Below are 20,832 nucleotides of genomic sequence, written 5' to 3' on the forward strand. Positions count from 1 at the left end.
ATCAGCATCCTCTACTTGCAGCAAAACTATCAACCAATTATCAGAATAAATTCAGGCAGTTTATTAAACCCAACAAAAACCACACTTGAACCCTCCGAAAAAAGGTTTTACATTGATAGCCGGCTTATGACGAAATAAATTCGAAACAAACATATCTCTTTTCCTATGCCAATGTCAAATCATCGATTTGAATTTACATGGCTGGGTTTATTTTGATTTCGGCATAAGCCGGCTATCAATGTAAAACCTTTTTTCGGAGGGTTCAAGTGTGGTTTTTGTTGGGTTTAATAAACTGCCTGAATTTATTCTGATAATTGGTTGATAGTTTTGCTGCAAGTAGAGGATGCTGATGAGGAATGTGGTAATTCCGAAACGTGCGTCCGTCATCCAACCATCTTGCAGTCTATAGGGCTTTGCCCAAATAAATTTGACAAACATTCTTTTCCTCTGTTGGTTAAGCTACTCTTGTAGTTTAGTCAATGTATGGTTTTAAGCTGAAATAAAAAAATAACAACAATGCTTAAAGAACAAAACCAACAATAACAAAACGAAATAAAATTTTGACAAAATTTTCTATAGAAATAAAATTTTGGTAGATTATTTTTGGCTCTAGTGGCAACCATGATTATGAACCGATATGGACCAATTTTTGTGTGATTGGACCAATTTTGGTATGGCTGTTAGTGACCATATACTAACACCACGTTCCTAATTTGAACCGGATCGGATGAATTTTGCTCCTCCAAGAGGCTCCGGAGGTCAAATCTGGAGAACGTTTTATATGGGGGCTATATATAATTATGGACCGATATGGACCAATTCTGGCACGGTTATTAAAGATCATATACTAACACCATGTTCCAAATTACAACCGGCTTGGATGAAATTTGCTTCTCTTGGAGGCTCCGCAAGCCAAATTTGGGGATCGGTTTATATGGGGGCTATATATAATTATGGACCGATGTGGACCAATTTTTGCATGGTTGTTAGAGACCATATACCAACACCATGTACCAAATTTCAGCCGGATCGGATGAAATATGCTTCTGTTAGAGGCTCTATAAGCCAAATCGGAGGGTCCCTTTATATGGGGGCTATACGTAAAAGTGGACCGATATGGCCCATTTTCAATACCATCCGACCTACATCGATAACAACTACTTGTGCCAAGTTTCAAGTCAATAGCTTTTTCCGTTCGGACGTTAGCGTGATTTCAACAGACGGACGGACATGCTCAGATCGACTCAGAATTTCACCACGACCCAGAATATATATACTTTATGGGGTCTTAGAGCAATATTTCGATGTGTTACAAGCGGAATGACAAAGTTTATATACCCCCCCATCCTGTGGTGGAGGGTATAAAAAGAAATGAAGAACAGGGGAATGTGTCTAAACATATGGCGATATTTCAGACCCACTTATACTATTCAGTCCATCAACACAAATGGTGATCTTCTGTCTGAGCTATGAGCGCTGGCCGATTTTATGTTTTAAGACTGAATGGCGTTTCGTATTACGGTGAAACCACTTACTCGGATATGTCACCAGCATTACGGAGAGGGGATAATCCACCGCAGAAAAACTTTTTGGTATGTGGTCGCAACTAGGGTTGAACCACCATGGCACCACGTTAGCTCAAGAAGGATGGAATCCCGGAAAACTCCCATAGATTCATAACTAGTGAGAATGTTCAGAACTTAATTAATGCCCAATTAACTATTCTCGTAATATTTAAATATATTGACAAAATTTTCATAATTTTAAATCTTATATAGTTTTCAATTTTAATCTACTTGCAAATTTCTTCTATCTCACTTTTCCGTATGTTTCAATGTTTTTGTGAAAACATAAATGGATCTGATTTCCCTTAGAAATTCCCAAATATATACCACTGTTTGTGCATTACAAGTAAACTGGATTTTCATAGTCTTTATCCTTATTATGCTTATACTATACACAGACTATTACATTAAATATACTCTCTATCAGAAACTTACCCCGTCTTGGCGAAATTGCACCAGTACGACATAACGGCCTCAGCCAAAAGTTTCTCCTGTGCTGTGTAGTGAATGCCATGGAAAAGACCAGCTGATGAAAGTGGTGCACCAAACACAAAGGCTAGTTCCTCCCCAGCTATACTATGGGGCAACTGAAAAGAAAGCAGTGAAGGCTAAATTAAAAAAAGTACAAAAAGAAAAACAGAATCCATTTCATTCGTTTAGTATTCATTTTTTGGAGAATATTTCTGTGTGATTATTTATAATTGGGTTCGTGATCACCAAAGATGCTAATGACCCTCATTTTAAGTGGTGTGACCAGTAGCTCGACATATCAATGGGTACGACTACATCGAGTAAAGAGAACGAGAGCTGTTAATGAAATTGAAGTGCACTTTACCAGTTCTGTCAATGACTATGGCTATTAAAGTTTTCAAGTACTTCACACAATTTCCCCAAAAGTAGAAAAGTGGACCAACAGCATTTCCGGTAGTTTACTCTTTGTGTGTGTCTGTATGGGTCCTTGAAGGAGTATGATGGAATGCTTTGACATTATGGAATAAACTTACATTCAATCCTTAGGTATTTTCCAAATTCATTCTTCAAGGATGCTGCAATTAAATATCCTTATACTCCAGAGGGGGAAAAAGGTCTCTTTTGAGGGGGAAAAGTTCAAACATAGAGAAAATTGATTTTCTCAATTTGAAAGAAATTTTGCTATATTCAATGCTCAATAAAATTTCTCTTAATTGAGCCCAGACTTGTATAAATCACAAAGAAACCCAAGACATGTTTTCAAAAATTCCCAATCATTAATTTACAGTTCATCTGAATACATGAGTGTATATGTGTGTGTATGGGTGTGCGAGTGTTTAATGGTGTTTGTGGAGATTAATCAATAAATCACAGCTTGATTGACTATATTGGGGGAGAAATTGAAATTTATTTGAAGTATTCTAGCAACTTGTGCTGTGATTTCGCAAGTAATGACCCTTTATGGCAAATGAATGTTTGCCTTGATCCAAAAGGATTCGAAAGAAATGAAAGCAATAATAATATTTTAATTGAGTTTAACAAAGTCACAAGGGATTTTCAATAGACTCAGTTCAATTTGGAATAAACGAAGTGTGGCTAAAATCGGTTTGGAGAATTTGTGAAAGCGAATGTTGTAGAAATGTAAGAGCGGCAGATATTCACATGTAGGAGACGAAGGAATAAACAGAAGCTTGTGTATGAAGGTTCTTGAGAAAGTTTTATGTAAATAATCTATAAAGTAGGTGTGAAAACTCTTACCATCTAAGAGGTCATGTTAGGCAAAAAAAATTCAATATCGATTTATTTTAGTTTAATTTTAACATAATGGGAGTAAATGCAAATAAGGAGTTTTCCCAAACGAGCTGTTGTTCAAAATTTTAGGAATGCCGACATTTGCCACTGACGATTAGTGAAAAAATTAACTCTTTTCAAATTTTGAAAACCTATGGTTCTCCAAGTCCGAATTTGTTTATTTTATAGCTAATACCAGATAATGTTGGTGGGTGCATAATAAATTTGTCATTTCGTTTGCATCACATCGAAATATCGTTTATACAGTATATATTTTTGATCAAAGAGAAATTCTAACACGATATAACCATGCCCATCAGTCCTTCTATATGTTAGCCCATCTGTCTGTCTGTGTTAAATTACGCTACACCTTTCAATAAAAGGGCTGTTTTCTTTTAGCACTGGATAGCCGTGATGGACTAAAAGAAAACAGAATACTCGTCTATCCAGGACATGTCCAAAACTATGCAACACTATTATCAGCTGTTTAAAAACAAAAACACAAAAAAGTAGTGAAATCTTACATTTTTAATGTATGAAATGCTCCAATTAGTAATAAATATTTACTGCAGCGATTATTTCTGACACTGTACCACTTTGAATTTCATATTTATACCCTTCACCACTACTGTGGTACAGGGTATAATAAGTTTGTGCATTTGTATGTAACGCCAAGAAGGAGTAATCATAGACCAACCTTTTAGTATACGGATCGGCTTAGAATTAAATTCTGAGTCGATTTAGCGATGTCCGTCTGTCTGTCTGTTGGTGTATTTTTGTGTGCAAAGTACAGGTCCCAGTTTTAGTCCGATTGTCCCAAAATTTGGTATAGGGTCCTGTTTCGGCTCAAAGACGATCCCTATTGATTTTGGAAAAAATCGGTTCAGATTTAGATATAGCTGCCATATATATTTTTCACCGATCTGGTCATAATTGGCGTGTATATCAACCGTTCTTCCTCAAATTCCATACATCCGAATATTTTCTGACTCTCGAAAAACTTGAAAAATATCAGCCAAATCGGTTCAGATTTAGATATAGCTCCCATATATAGCTTTCGCCCGATTTACACTCATTTGCCCACAGAGGCCAATTTTTTGCTCCGATTTAGTTGAAATTTTGCACAGGGAGTATAATTAGCATTGTAGCTATGCGTGCCAAATTTGGTTGAAATCGGTTCAGATTTAGATATAGCTCCCATATATAGCTTTCGCCCGATTTACACTCATTTGCCCACAGAGGCCAATTTTTTGCTCCGATTTAGTTGAAATTTTACACAGGGAGTAGAATTAGCATTGTAGCTATGCGTGTCAAATTTGGTTGAAATCGGTTCAGATTTAGATATAGCTCCCATATATATGTTTTTCTGATTTCGACAAAAAATGGTCAAAATACCAAAATTTTCCTTGTAAAATCGCCACTGCTTAGTCGAAAAGTTGTAAAAATGACTGTAATTTTCCTAAACTTCTAATACATATATATCGAACGATAAATCATAAATAAAATGTTTTGAAGTTTCCTTTAAATTGCTTCAGATTTAAACGTTTCCCATATTTTTTTACTAACATTGTATTCCACCCTAGTGCATTAGCCGACTTAAATTTTGAGCCTATAGATTTTGTAGAAGTCTATCAAATTCTGTCCAGATCGAGTGATATTTAAATGTATGTATGTGGGACAAATCTTTATATATAGCCCCCAACACATTTGACGGATGTGATATGGTATCGAAAATTTAGATCTACAAAGTGGTGCAGGATATAATATAGTCGGCCCCGCCCGACTTTAGTCTTTCCTTACTAGTTTTCGTATAAATTAGTCACAATAAATTGTTATTGTGAGTAGAAGAAGATTCACTTTATCAAAATGAAATCTGATAACATCGGCACGACTTGCACTGATGAGATGTTCTGCATCCAGTGCAAAAAAAAAAAAAAACTCATCCCTATAGACCCAATTGTGCTGAAATTGGCACTTATTATGTTTTTTTTTTATATGCTAGCCTGTCAATGGCGATATTGGTCCAGGTTTTTTTATATAGCCCCCATACAAATCGACCCTCGACCCTTGAGCTTCTGTACACAGCAATTTTTATTCGATCTGGCTAAAATTCAAAATCAAGAGTTTTTTAGGTCCACACATAAGTGTGCCGGATATGATGTATATAGGTCTATCTTCTTGAGCGTCTGGACATCCCAATTATGATCTGATTTTCAATAAATTCAAATTTTAGAGGTCCAACATATCAGTCCAGGTATTGGTATAGCACCTATATAGCCTAATTTCCCGATTTGGGTTAGGCTTCTAGAAACCGTAGGTGTCATCCGAATTTGGAAATCTAAAGGTATTTTTGGACCTCAAATAGCTGTGCCGAATATGGTATGTATCATGATTTGACATCCTGGGCTTGTAAAAACCGCTGATTTTCTGACTTTGTTTAAATTGGAAATTGCGAGATACTTTAGGTCTAGAGGTATGTTAGTTATGTTGAATATGGTGTGAATCAGCTCGTGTTTTGATATATCCCTCATATAAACCTATCTTCTGATTTGACTTCCTGAGCGTTTAGGCATCCCAATATTTATCCGATTTGCTTTAAATTCAAAATCTAGACGTATTTAAGGTCCACAAACAAGTGTGTCGAAGATGGTGTGTATCGGTCTATGGTTTTTTATATAACGGGAGATTAGGCTACATAGGCTAGTTTGACTTCTTGGACTTCTAGACACTGCAGTTTTTATCCATTTTCCCTGAATTAAGAAATCTAGAAGTATTTAAGGTTCAACAAGTATATACGGCCGTAAGTTCGGCCAGGCCGAATCTTATGTACCCTCCACCATGGATTGCGTAGAAACTTCTACGAAAGACTGTCATCCACAATCGAAATACTTGGGTTGTGGTATCTTAAAACTTCTTAACATCGTTTTCTAAATTGTGAGCTAGTTCATACGTGGTATATATTAGAAAAAAAGTTATGTATAGTTAAGTCTACAAATAATTACGAATCGATATGGACTTTTTGCACGGTACGTAGAGAGCCAGAATTAAAATATGGGGGTCGCTTTTATGGGGGCTATATACACAGAAAAAAATTTCACGAAAATTTTTCCAATTAAAATTCTAATTGAGTTTTAAAAGATATTCAATTAAAAATTTAATTGATTCAACAAATTTTTTAATTGAAACAAAATTCAATTACAAAAATTAATAGTATCAATTAATTTTTTAATTGGATCGATTAATTTTTTAATTGACCTTCAATTAATTTTTTAATTGATACTATTATTTCTGTGAATTGGATCAATTAATTTCGTGATTGAACCAGAAAAATTTTTTTTGTGTGTATAATTATGAACTTGATATGAACCAATTTTTGTGTGATTGGGGATCGATTTATCTGAGGGCCATATATAACTATAGACCGATATGGACCTAGTTAGGCATGGTTGTTAACGACCATATACTAGCACAATGCACCAAATTTCAACTCACTCGGACGAAATTTGCTCCTCCAAGTGGCTCCAAAACCAAATCTCGCGATCGGTTTATATTGGGGCTATATACAAATATGGACCGATGTGGACAAATTTGTGCATGGTTATTAGAGATCATATGCTGACACCATGTACCAAATTTCAGCCGGATCGGATGAAATTTTGCTTCTCCAAAAGGCACCGGAAGTCAAATCTGGGGATCGGTTTATATGGGAGCTATATATAATTATGGACTGATAGGAACCAATTTCTCTATGGTTGTTCGATACCATATACTAACATCAAGTACCAAATTTCAACCGAATGGGAAGAATTTAGCTCTTCCAAGGGGCTCTGGAGGTTAAATCTGGGGATCGGTTTATATGGGGCCTATATATAATTATGGACCGATATCGACCAATTTTTGCATGGGAGTTTGAGGCCATATATTAAGACCACGTACCAAATTTCAACTGAATCAGATGAATTTTGATCTTCCAAGAGGCTCCGGTGGTCAAATCTGGTGATCGGTTTAGATGGGGGCTATATATAATTATGAACTGATGTGGACCAATTTTTGCATGGTTGTTAGGGACCATATGCTAACACCATGTACCAAATTTCAGCCGGATCGGATGAAATTTGCTTCTCTTAGAGTAATCGCAAGCCAAATTTGAGGGTCCGTTTATATGGGGGCTATACGTAAAAGTGGACCGATATGGCCCATTTGGAATAACAACTACTTGTGCTAAGTTTCAAGTCGATAGCTTGTTTCGTTCGGAAGGTAGCGTGATTTCAACAGACGGGCGGACGGACGGACATGCTCAGATCGACTCAGAATTTCACCACGACCCAGAATATATATACTTTATGGGGTCTTAGGGCAATATTTCGATGTGTTACAAACGGAATGACAAAGTTAATATACCCCCCATCCTATGGTGGAGGGTATAAAAAGACATCTGTCGAATTTGATTTATATCGGTTCCTATTTTGGTTAAGATCGACCTTTAATTTGTTGGGCATCTATACACTGCATTTTGTATCCGAATGTCCTGAAAGTGTATTGGAGTATTTTGGAAAACAATAAGGGAAAGGTGGTTTAAACGTTTGTTATAATCCCCATATCTACCGATTTAGTTCTTAAGATGATAAAAGGTGTACTGATCCAAATTGCACCAAAGTACACTAATAGAAAAATTATGTTTCAAAATCGTGAACGGACGGTAATAAAATGAAACGGAAACGTTCATGAAAAATCAAAAAGAAATGTTCACGGGATTTTACGATTTCATGAAAAGTCTTAAAATAATTCTTATACATTCTTATGGCAACTCCGTCAATGGTGCAAAGCGCTAAGGCGCTTATGTAGCAGGCAACCCAGGTTCGAGACACGGTAGCGGACTTTTATTTTTTATAAATTCGTAACCTTTACGTTTTCAGATCTGAACGCTGGTTGTTGTTTTGACAAAAGACAATACACGTAGGAAGATGGGAAATTGGCATGCGTCACACCAAATGTTGCATTGACGGTGATAGTTCTATACATGTTTGTATTTTTTTTATATGGTTTTCGTTTTTATTTTTTAAATGAAAAACTTAATTTTCTTAATGAAACAATGTTAAATGTTAGGCAACAACAAAAAATTGCATTTCCTGCACTTAATTTCTTTTTATTTGCATTTTAATGCTATGCCCATACTTGTCGTATAAGCGTTCGATTAACGAAAATTATGGACCTAACACCGTAAATGGTTTGATGTGCTCAGTAGCCAATTTCCCATCTTCCTACGTGTATTGTCTTTGGTTTTGACAACCCACGGGTCATTTTATCGTTTTCAGATTGTCATCGTCTATTGTCCATTTGACACCATCTGTATGTTGATTCACTTTCATGAACGGATCGTTTTGAAATGAGAACGCCGTTCATAATTTTTTTTTTTTTATAGGAGTAGAAGTAAAATTTTCCGATTTTATTTCTTGTGCTCAGGAATGTGGCCAAAAATCTATAAAATTTCGATTAAGATATAAATCCATAAATCTGGTATAGTCTCCATGTAAAATCAGTAAATTTAACAACGGGAAGCGTACTATTTGAACCGATCTGGTTGAGAGAATATCTGTCATTAAATCAACCAGAAATTGAATATATTTTCAAGTTACCCGCTACAATGAAGAGTTTTCAAGGGAAACTTTTATATTTGCTTCATGTTGGTGGATATTTAAGATTAGGCCCTGACGAACTTAAGTTCGTATATAATTATTTTCTTTCTTGTAATTTTCATGGAGTTATTATAATTTAGTTTTAAAACTAAAATGTTGAGGATAACAATATATTTTCCTTTAAAACTTCTATCCATCATTAATAGTTTCTTATACGGAAAAACAACCCAAAACTTATACCAAATAAATTTCAAAGAAAATTGAATACAAAACTTTTCATAAACGGATATGCTTTGCTTGTAACATCATCAAAACGCACAATAAAATTTTATGATGAGCAGGATTCGCCCCAAGTGCAAGAAACTCCAACAAATTCTAGCAATGGATGGTTGTATGGCATGGAACGTGGCTATCTCACTATCAGCATATACACACACAAACACAGCTGGTGGTCATAGACTACTTTTCTCTACTGGCTAGAAGCGAAACATGAGCAACGTTTGTCATGCAATGCAACATCCTACTTTGCTGCCGAATAGTTATAGCAATAGCGTTAATGTTGCTATAGTTAAGCATAAGAAAATTTCTTAGTGAGTTCTTCTTGTCGTCTGTCCAAGGTGGTTGGAATAATGCATTTTCGAAATTTTTTTCCATTTTGTTGCTCAATTTCATAGTTGAAAAGTCGATGGATGGAAGATATTGAAGTAATATCGATTTGTTGGTAAAACTTTAATGGATATTATGAAAGTTGGGAATTTGATATCACACTCAGCGGAACTAGTGTCATGTACCAAAAGAAACTAATTTATATCTTCAATGTCTAAACTTCTAAGAAGAGAATCTTTCCACTACGTTGGGGTTATCCTTCATACAAAAGAAGCCCTAAAAGTGGCTTAAAAGTTTAAATATGGTTGATAGATCAACATATAAGGATTTAACAAATACTCTTTCTTTTGTCAATATTGTAAACTATGTTCACACAGTGAAACAAAAATAAAAGTGAACTAATTTCTTACAAACATGAACTACTACATGATAAACGCAACTATATTTTATTCCAAACCAAGTATGTATACAGAAAAAAAAATTCAGGAAAATTTTTCCAATTAAAATTTTAACTGAGTTTTAAAAAAATAGGCAATTAAAAATTTAATTGAATCAACAATTTTTTTAATTGAAATAAAAATCAATCACACAAATTAATAGTATCAATTAATTTTTTAATTGACTGTCAATTAATTTTTTAATTGATACTATCATTTCTGTGATTGAAGACATTTCAATTAAAAAATGAATGGGATCAATGAATTTCGTGATTGAATCAAAAAACATTTTTTTGTGTGTATGATGTGTGAAACGCATCGAAATAGTATTGTCAGACCCACTGAAATCCATAAGGGGAGGTCTAACTCTTTGAATTCAAGTAATTTTTTTGAGCATGGACTGAAGAATTTTTTTTGTAAATTTTAATAATTTCAATGACTTGTAAGATTTAGCAATATCTTCTCTAAGTGGTTACATTGCAACGTGAAACGCCGATCGAAATCGGCTATAAAAAAGAGGTCCCTAGCACTGAAAAAAAGCATACCCGGTTCCAAAGATTTTTTCTTTACTTAAAAAAATTTGGTATTGATTCCGAGCCAAAGAAGCGGAGAATTCAAGTAAGGATACTTTTAAGACACAATTGTCTTTAAATTTGGGTTTTGTGTATATGCTTCTAGGAAGCAAATTTTAATTTTTCGTTTTTTTTTTTCAGCTTTTTTTCTTCATATGCCATCAAAGTCATTTAAAAACGAGTTAACGACAACTCGAATTCGAGTAGAAATTGTGCTATGTTTCAAGTAAAAAACGTCTTTAAAATAAAGTTTTGAAAAACTTGTCCTAGTTTTTAACGATTCAAATTGCCAAGTTTCGAAAAGCTTCAAACTTACCAGCTCTTGAAGTTCAGAGTAATGCAATTAACACCTCTTATTCGGTAATTCCTAAAAAATAAGATTTTCAACTTCGTCCAGCGAAAACGTCTTTTAGTTGAAAATTTACCTTTTTTAAGAATAAACAAAAAAAAAATATATATTTTATGCATTGTTTTAACTCTATACCAAATTTTAAGATGGCTGGATAGAAATTATGGCCATTGTATTACGAAAAACAAAAAACTAAAGAATTATCATAACTTTTTCATTGTACTATTGAAAATTGTTCTTTATATCTGGTAAAATGTACATTAATTATATTGCACAGGGTCTACATTAAAGATAATACGAAAAAGTAGGTTCATGATTATGATATTTGATACGTACAAATTTGGATCATAACAGCTTGGCTGATAAGTCCCCGGTCTAACAAAGGAAAGAAAAGGGAGCCACCGTGGTGCAATGGTTAGCATGCCCGCCTTGCATACAGAAGGTCGTGGGTTCGATTCCTGCTACGACCGAACACCAAAAAGTTTTTCAGCGGTGGATTATCTCACCTCAGAAATGCTGGTGACATTTCTGAGGGTTTCAAAGCTTCTCTAAGTGGTTTCACTGCAATGTGGAACGCCGTTCGGACTCGGCTATAAAAAGGAGGTCCCTTGTCATTGAGCTTAACATGGAATCGGGCAGCACTCAGTGATAAGAGAGAAGTTCACCACTGTGGTATCACAATGGACTGAATAGTCTAAGTGAGCCTGATACATCGGGCTGCCACATAACCTAACCTAACCTAACCTAACAAAGGAAAACACATTTTTTGTCAAAATTCGTTTTTATTATTCAACATAGTTCCCTTCAAGAGCGATACGACGATTATAACGACCTTCCAATTTTTTGATACCATTTTGGTAGTACTCCTTCGGGTTTGCCTCAAAAAAAGGCTTCAGTTTCGGCGATCACCTCTTCATTGCAGCCAAATTTTTTCCCTGCGAGCCATCCTTTTGAGGTCTGAGAACAAGAAAAAGTCGCTGGGGGCCAGATCTGGAGAATACGGTGGGTGGGGAAGCAAGTCGAAGCCCAATTCATGAACTTTTGCCATCGTTCTCAATGACTTGTGGCACGGTGCGTTGTCTTGGTGGAACAACACTTTTTCTTTTTCAAATGGGGCCGTTTTGCCGCGATTTCGACCTTCAAACGCTCCAATAACGCCATATAATGGTCACTGTCGATGGTTTTTGCCTTCTCAAGATAATCGATAAAAATTATTCCATGTGCATCCCAAAAAAAAAAAAGGCTATTACTTTGCCAGCGGACTTTTGAGTCTTTCCACGCTTCAGAGACGGTTCACCGGTCGCTGTCCACTCAGCCAACTGTCGATTGGACTCAGGAGTGTAGTGATGGAGCCGTGTTTCATCCATTGTTACATATCGACAGAAAAAACTCGGGTGTATTACGAGTTAACAGCTGCAAACACCGCTCAGAATCATCAACACGTTGTTTATGGTCAAATGTGAGCTCGCGCGGCAACCATTTTGCACAAAGCTTCCGCATATCCAAATATTGATGAATGCTATGACCAACACATTCCTTTGATATCTTTAAGGCCTCTGCTATGTCGATCAACTTCATTTTACGGTCATTCAAAATCATTTTGTGGATTTTTTTGATGTTTTCTTCGGTAACCACCTCTTTCGGGCGTCCACTGCGTTCAACGTCCTCCGTGCTCATGTTACCACGCTTGAATTTTGCATACCAATCAATTATTGTTGATTTCCCTGGGGCAGAGTCCGGAAACTCATTATCAAGCCAAGTTTTTGCTTCCACCGTATATTTTCCCTTCAGAAAACAGTATTTTATCAAAACACGAAATTCCCTTTTTTCCATTTTTTCACAATAACAAAAGTTGCTTCACAAAAGACGCACTATTTCACAAACTAATTGACTTACAGACGTCAAATTTTGACACGAATCATTTGAAGGTTGGTTTTATATAAAAAATAATATGCATTTAATACTAGCGACTCCATCTGTGTGCCAGACCGGGGACTTATCAGCCAACCTGTTATGGATCTATTGCAATAGAATGGTGCAATGTATTTGAAATGTCAAGAAAACAAAATTAAAAAACAAGAACAAACATAAACACAAAAATAAAATAAATAAAAAAAAAATTGGCTAACCTAAACCAATAAACCAAGCATATAATTTTCTGCCTTTTTAACCAAAAATATATAAACGAATTATTTGTCTATTGCAGAATCCATAGAATAGCAAAAATCCCCTTAAGGATTTTAAAAATAAACGGAGGAGTAATATTAGTTGTAAAATATTGAATTGTTTTGAGTATAAATATCTCAAGTCAGAAACAAGCAGAGATCTTGGCAAACCCCAGAGTGAAATACAAAGAAAACAACAAGAATTTTGGTTTTTCTTACAAAATAAAATAGCTTCGTTTTATCTAAAGGGTATCTTACAAAGGATGTGTAGAAAACCCAATACTCTGCTCTTTCACTCTCTCTCTCTCTCTCTACAATGCACCCATAAACAATTGGAATACAATAGATACCAAGTTTGTTGTAAATAGCTTGTCATCTCTGCTCCTATGATTCGAAATTCCAATACAATGGACCATGAATGAAACTGAAACTTTGGCCACAAAAGCAATTGACAACAATAACACTAAGCCAAGACGACATCTATTTGTTTTTTGCTTTTCTCTAAGGAACAAGACAATAAGAAAACTTTGCAACAGTTACCATAATGAAATGAAACGAAAACTTTGAAAAGTTCCAAATTGGGAAATACCAACAAAATATCGAAAAATGAAATATAGTTAAATGACATGAGGTAAGAGGAGAAAAAACAAGATTGTCGGCATATTTGTTGTGGCGACACTATTAAGTGTAAATGAAGATATTCCCATATGCACTATATCATCTCAATCAATATACGAGGCTAACTAGATAATATAGGGAAATTAAATTTAAACTATTTGGATAAAATCAGAGAATGGTTTTGATTGAGAAATATTAAGCAGACATTAGCATATAAATAAAAATATTACAAAATAACATTTGAAAAAGAGAGATCTGTATGGGCCGACATGGGCCGACATGCTCGATGGTTGGTAAAAACATCGTCTGTGCAATTTTTTCAAAGTCGTTGGTGAATGTTAGCATGAAAAGGCTACATCATATTTTATTTTTATACCCTCCACCATAGGATGGGGGGTTTATTAACTTTGTCATTCCGTTTGTAACACATCGAAATAATGCTCTAAGACCCCATAAAGTATATATATTCTGGGTCGTGGTGAAATTCTGAGTCGATCTGAGCATGTCCGTCCGTCCGTTTGTTGAAATCACGCTAACTTCCGAACGAAACAAGGCCCCCAAATTTGACTTGCTGAGCCTATAAGAGAAGCATATTTCATCCGATCTGGCTAAAATTTGGTACATGGTGTTGGTATATGGTCTCTAACACCCATGCAAAAATTGGTCCACATCGGTCTATCATTATATATAGCCCCAATATAAACCGATCCCCCGATTTGGATTGGGGAGCCTCAAAGAGAAGCAAATTTCATCCGATCCGGCTTAAATTTGGCACATGGTGTTGGTATATGGTCTCCAACAACCATGCAAAAATTGGTCCATATCGGTCCATAATTATATATAGCCCCCAAATAAACCGATCACCAGATTTGAACTCCGGAGCCTCTTAGAGGAACAAAATTCATTCTATCCGGTTGAAATTTGGTACGTGGTGTTAGTATATGGTCTCTAACAACCATGCAAAAATTGGTCCATATCGGTCCATAAATATATATAGCCCCCATATAAACCGATCCCCACACGCAAAGAAATAAAACGTTTGGAAAACGTGTACCGAAAACGTTTTTCTTTTGTTAGAGTTTTTTGAATTACTTCGAAAATTTTAAACTTTTATCACCAAAAAAATTCGTTTGTTACAAAATTTTTATTTTTTCAATAAAAAAAGTTTTTTTTTTTTTTTAAAACAACAACACAGTCCATTTCGTTTATATCAAACACTGTTCTTTTCTGACTTTAGGTCTTTAATAAGACACATTTTACAGTTCAAAATTTAATATACTACAATGTAATGTTGAACATTTTTTCGGAATCTTCCGAACATATCTGGAATATATGTAAAAAAAAAAACTTTGGCCGAAGCAGGGATCGAACCCACGATCCTTGGCATGCAAGTCGGACGTAGCAATCACTGCTCCACGGTGCCAAACTAAATGTTTGTTTATGTTAAATAAACTTTGTTTATTCGGTTCGTGGGCGCCGCAAGCTATGCTATATAAATATAACTTATATGGATATTTATCTATTGATGACCATAACAGGTACATAGCTCAGTGGTTAGTGTGTTGGCTTAGAAAGTGCATGGTCCGCGGTTCGATTCTCCGTCCAAGCGAAAGGTAAAAAAATTTTAAAAATTTATAAAATCGTATAATTTCTTCTACATTGTTGGTATTGCAAGAAAAAGGTGTTAAGAACTAAAAAAAACCTCGTGGATGTGAGAAAGATGTGAGGGAAAATGCAATTAGCAAGAAAACAATGTTTTTTTTTGTTTGTTTTGAGTTTGTCTTTATGAAATTGTTTTTACATCCTGGAAAAGAATAAACGTTTATCACAAAAAGTATATACTTTTCTTCCAAATACACTTCCTTACAGCGAAAAGCAAATGAGAAACGAACTTTGTTTGTCTAAAATTTCGTTTGGGAGGAAAGAATTATTTTTTTGCGTGCAGATTTGGTTTGCGGAGCCTCAAAGAGAAGCAAATTTCATCCGATCTTGCTGAAATTTGGTACATCGTGATAGTATATAGTCTCGCACAACCATGCAAAAATTGGTCCACATTGGCTCATAATTATATATAGACCCCATATAAACCGATCCCCAGATTTGACCTCCGGAGTCCCTTGGAGGAGCAAAATTCATCTGATCCGGTTCACATTTGGAACGTGGTGTTAGTACATGGCCGCTAACAACCATACCAAAATTGGTCCATATCGGTCTATAGTTATATATGGCCAATCTCCAATCGCACAAAAATTGGTCCATATCGGTTCATAATCATTGTTGCCACTCGAGCCAAAAATAATCTACCAAAATTTTAATTCTATAGAAATTTTTGTCAAAATTTTAATTCTATAGAAAATTTTGTCAAAATTTTATTTCTATAGAAAATTTTGTCAAAATTTCATTTCTATAGAAAATTTTGTCAAAATTTTATTTCTATAGAAAATGTTTATTAAAATTTTATTTCTATAGAAAATTTTGTTAAAATTTAATTTCTATAAAAAATTTTGTCAAAACTTTATTTCTATAGAAAATTTTGTCAAAATTTTATTTCTATAGAAAATTTTGTCAAACTGAATTATACACGTATTTAATCGATCTTTTTGCCACACTGTGGAACAGGGTATTATAAGTTAGTGCATATGTTTGCAACACCAAGAAGGAGACGAGATAGACACATGGTGTCTTTGGCAAAAATGCTCAGGGTAGGCTCTTGAGTCGATATAGCGATGTCCGTCTGTCCATCTGTCCGTCTGTCCGTGAACACATTTTTGTAATCAAAGTCTAGGTCGCAGTTTTAGTCCAATCGACTTCAAATTTGGCACTAGTATGTGTTTTGGCTCAGATAGATCCCTGTTTTGGAAGAAATCGGTTCAGATTTAGATATAGCTCCTATATATATATTTCGCCCGATATGGACTTATATGACCCCAGAAGCCAGAGTTTTACACTAATTTGCTTAAAATTTTGCACAAGAAGAACAATTATTACTATAGTCAAGTGTGCCAAATTTTATTGAAATCGGTTCAGATTTAGATATAGCTCCCATATATATCTTTCGCCCGATATGGACTAATACGGTCCCAGAAGCTAGAGTTTTACCCCACTTTGGTTGAAATTTTGCACTAGGACTACAATTAGTAGTGTAGTCAAGTATGCCAAATTTTATTGAAATCGGTTCAGATTTAGATATAGCTCCCATATATATATCGTTCGCCCGATTCACACTCATATGACCACAGTGCCAATCTTTTAGTCCGATTTAATTGAAATTTTGCACATGGAGTAGAATTGGCATTGTTGCTATGCGTGCTAAATTTGGTTGAAATCGGTTGAGATTTAGATATAGCTCCCATATATAGCTTTCGCCCGATTTACACTCATACGACCACAGAGGCCAATTTTTTCTCCGATTTAGTTGAAATTTTGCACAGGGAGTAGAATTAGCATTGTAGCTATGCGTGCCAAATTTAGTTGAAATCGGTTCATATTTAGATATAGCTCCCATATATATGTTTTTCTGATTTCGACAAAAATGGTCAAAATACCAACATTTTCCTTGTAAAATCGCCACTGCTTAGTCGAAAAGTTGTAAAAATGACTCTAATTTTCCTAAACTTATAATACATATATATCGAGCGATAAATCATAAATAAAAATGACAAAAAATCGATTTGTTGGAAACCGATTTGTTAACTAATCGCTTTTGGACAAATCGAATTTTCTACATTTAGAAAAGTCAACTTTTGACGTGGTGACTGTCGTTTTGTTGGTGAATTTTCTGCGTAAAAAGGTCGCTTCATATTTCTTCTTAAACTGAAGTTTGTTGATTTTTTTGTCACATTTCGATCAATCGATTTTGGTCTCTACAAAAAGTGGATTTTGATCAACAACTCTGCCCAGAAAAAAAACCTAAAAGGCAATAAGTCCGAGAAGTTAAAAGAAATATTTACTTTCGTTATAATTTGTTTTTTAAAGCGCGATATACAGGTGATGCGAAAATCCCCGTTGCATGTCGATAACACAGTTCTGACTTTTATTTGTTATTAGAGCAAAATGTAAATAGTCGATAACAACGCTTCATAGAATTTCGTTAGCATATGTAGCATTGTATTCTTTATGGGTTGCGGAAATATCGTTCGAAGTGCATAACGGCCTTAATTCAAAAATTATTGTTAAGCACACCTTATGAAATTACAAAACAGTGTCTTAATCTGAACATTGATATGGACAGCATAAAACTATACTAAATTTTCTAATGTCTAAAATTCCAATGGTGCTTTTTTGTTAGATTTGTCAATTAGATTCGAGTACAATATATTTGACAAAAATTCGATTACTTGTAAAATCGATTTTCGAATTTTCCCTCATTTGGAAAATTTAGCCTTTGACGTGGTGGCTTTCGACTTGTTGGTGAAATTCTAGAATAAAAGTTTAGCCCATATTCATTAAAACTAAAGTTTTTCCACTTCATTTTTCTAAATTTCGATTGATCAATTTAATTCTATATAAATTGTTTTAGATGATCAGACTTGATTAAAAAAAATCGATTTTTTTTGACAAAAAGTTGAAAAGTTTTTCCACTTCTTTTTGCTAAATTTCGATTGATCAATTTGATCGCTATAAAAATTGTTTTAGATGATCAGACTTTATATATAGCTGATGAGAAAATTCCCGTTGCATGTCGATAACACAGTTCTAGATTTTATTTGTTATTAGAGCAAAATGTAAATAGTCGATAACAACGCTTCATAGAATTTCGTTAGCATATGTAGCATTGTATTATTTATGGGTTGCGGAAATATCGTTCGAAGTTCATAACGGCCTTAATTCAAAAATTGTTGTTAAGCACACCTTATGAAATTACAAAGCAGTGCCTTAATCTGAACATTGCTATGGGAAGCATAAAACAATTTTCTAGTGTCTAAAATTAAAATGATGCTTCTTTGTTAGATTTGTCGAATAGATTCGAGTACAATATATTTGACAAAAATTCGATTAATTGTAAAATCGATTTTCGAATTTTCCCTCATTTGGAAAATTCAGCCCTTGACGTGGTGGCTTTCGACTTGTTGGTGAAATTCTAGAATAAAAGTTTAGCCCATATTCACTAAAACTAAAGTTTTCCACTTCATTTTGCAAAATTTCGATTAATCTATTTGATCACTATAAAAATTGTTTTAGACGATCAGATTTGATTAAAACAAGTATATACAGCAGTAAGTTCGGCCGGGCCGAATCTTAAATACCCACCACCATGAACCAAATATTAGGGTTTCCTTTGAAATTTCAGGAGGGCTTGAGGACACTTCCCGAAGATAAATTTAAAGATTTCACCTATGAGGACTATATCAGATTCTGGATTTATAAGAACCATTTTTGTTTGAGTTTTAGAGGAATCATTAAGATCTCTTGTAAGTGTGCAAGAAATTATAAAATAACGTCTTGATTTGAAATCTTAAGTCTGTAGAAGTAAAATCTGGAAATTTTACATTGAGTTTCAAGCAATTTTCATGATCAGTGCGCTTTCTATACTCTCAAGAAGTGAAGTCGGTCTATATGGAGGCATTACCAAATGGACCGATAAAAACTTAATCCGATACACGTTTTTGTGAGCCTAAAATACCAGAATATTTACAATTTCAGGCAAATCAGATAAAAACTACGGTTTCTAGAAACCCAAGGAGTTAAATCGGGAGATCGTTCTTATGGAGGCTATACTAACATATGGACCGATACTCACCATTTTCGGCACACCTCTTTATGGTCCTAAAATACTCTAGATTTCCAATTTCAGACAAATTGGATAAAAATTACGGTTTCTATAAGCCCAAGAACTAAAATCGGGAGGTCGTTTTATATGGGGACCGTACCAAAACATGGACCGATACTAACAATTTTTGGCACACGTATTTGTGGTCCTACAATACCTCTAGATTTCCAATTTCAGGTAAATTGAATAAAAACTGCGGTTTCTATAAGCCCAAGAAGTAAAATCGGGAGATCGGTCAATATGGGGCTATACCAAAATATGGACCGATACTCACAATTTTTGGCACACGTATTTGTGGTCCTACAATACCTCTAGATCTCCAATTTCAGGTAAACTGAATAAAAACTGCGGTTTCTATAAGCCCAAGAAGTAAAATCGGGAGACCGGTCTATATGGGGGCTATACCAAAACATGGATCGATACTCACCATTTTTGGCACACCTCTTTATAGTCATAAAATACCTCTAGATTTCAAATTTCAGGCAAATTGGATAAAAACTTCGATTTCTATAAGCCCAAGACCACAAATCGGGAGGTTGGTTTATATGGGGGCTATATCAAAACCTGGACCGATATAGCCCATCTTCGAACTTGACCTGTCTGCAGGCAAAAGACGAGTTTGTGCAAAATTTCAGCACGATTGCTTCATTATTGTAGACTGTAGCGTGATTACAACAGACAGACAGACGGACAGACGGACATTGTTATATCGTCTTAGAATTTCTCCCTGATCAAGAATATATATACTTTATATAGTCGGAAATCGATATTTCGATGTGTTACAAACGGAATGACAAACTTATTATACCCCCGTCACCATTCTATGGTGGTGGGTATAAAAATCGATTTTTTTTTTGACAACAAGTTGAAAAGTTTTTCCACTTCTTTTTGCTAAATTTCGATTGATCAATTTGATCGCTATAAAAATTATTTTAGAGGATCAGACTTCATTAAAAACAAGTAAGGAAAGTCTAAAGTCGGGCGGGGCCGACTATATTATACCCTGCACCACTTTGTAGATCTAAATGTTCGATACCACATCATATCCGTCAAATGTGTTGGGTGCTATATATAACGGTTTGTCCCAAATACATACATTTAAATATACAAATCGAGTATTTGGACAGAATTTGATAGACTTTTACGAAATCTATAGACTCAAAATTTAAGTTGGCTAATGCACTAGGGTGGAACAACATTTTAGTAAAAAAATATGGGAAACATTTAAATCTGAAGCAATTTTAAGGAGATTTCGCAAAAGTTTATTTATGATTTATCGCTCGATATATATGTATTAGAAGTTTAGGAAAATTAGAGTCATTTTTACAACTTTTCGACTAAGAAGTGGCGATT

The 20,832-nt window shown here is 34.8% G+C and overlaps 1 protein-coding gene across 3 annotated transcripts in view; it reads right to left on the minus strand.

Moving 5' to 3' along the window:
- The window catches only part of Nlg1 (Neuroligin 1), a 280,296-nt gene that overhangs the window by 13,109 nt on the left and 246,355 nt on the right, over nucleotides 1–20,832 (minus strand). For all 3 annotated transcript variants that reach the window (XM_075289018.1, XM_075289017.1, XM_075289019.1), the window contains exon 9: nucleotides 2,001–2,152. In XM_075289018.1, the coding sequence (XP_075145133.1) occupies nucleotides 2,001–2,152 (152 nt within the window). The remainder of the gene's footprint in view (nucleotides 1–2,000; nucleotides 2,153–20,832) is intronic.

Source organism: Haematobia irritans, chromosome 1 (assembly GCF_050003625.1).
Source record: "Haematobia irritans isolate KBUSLIRL chromosome 1, ASM5000362v1, whole genome shotgun sequence".
NCBI classification, from domain to species: domain Eukaryota; kingdom Metazoa; phylum Arthropoda; class Insecta; order Diptera; family Muscidae; genus Haematobia; species Haematobia irritans.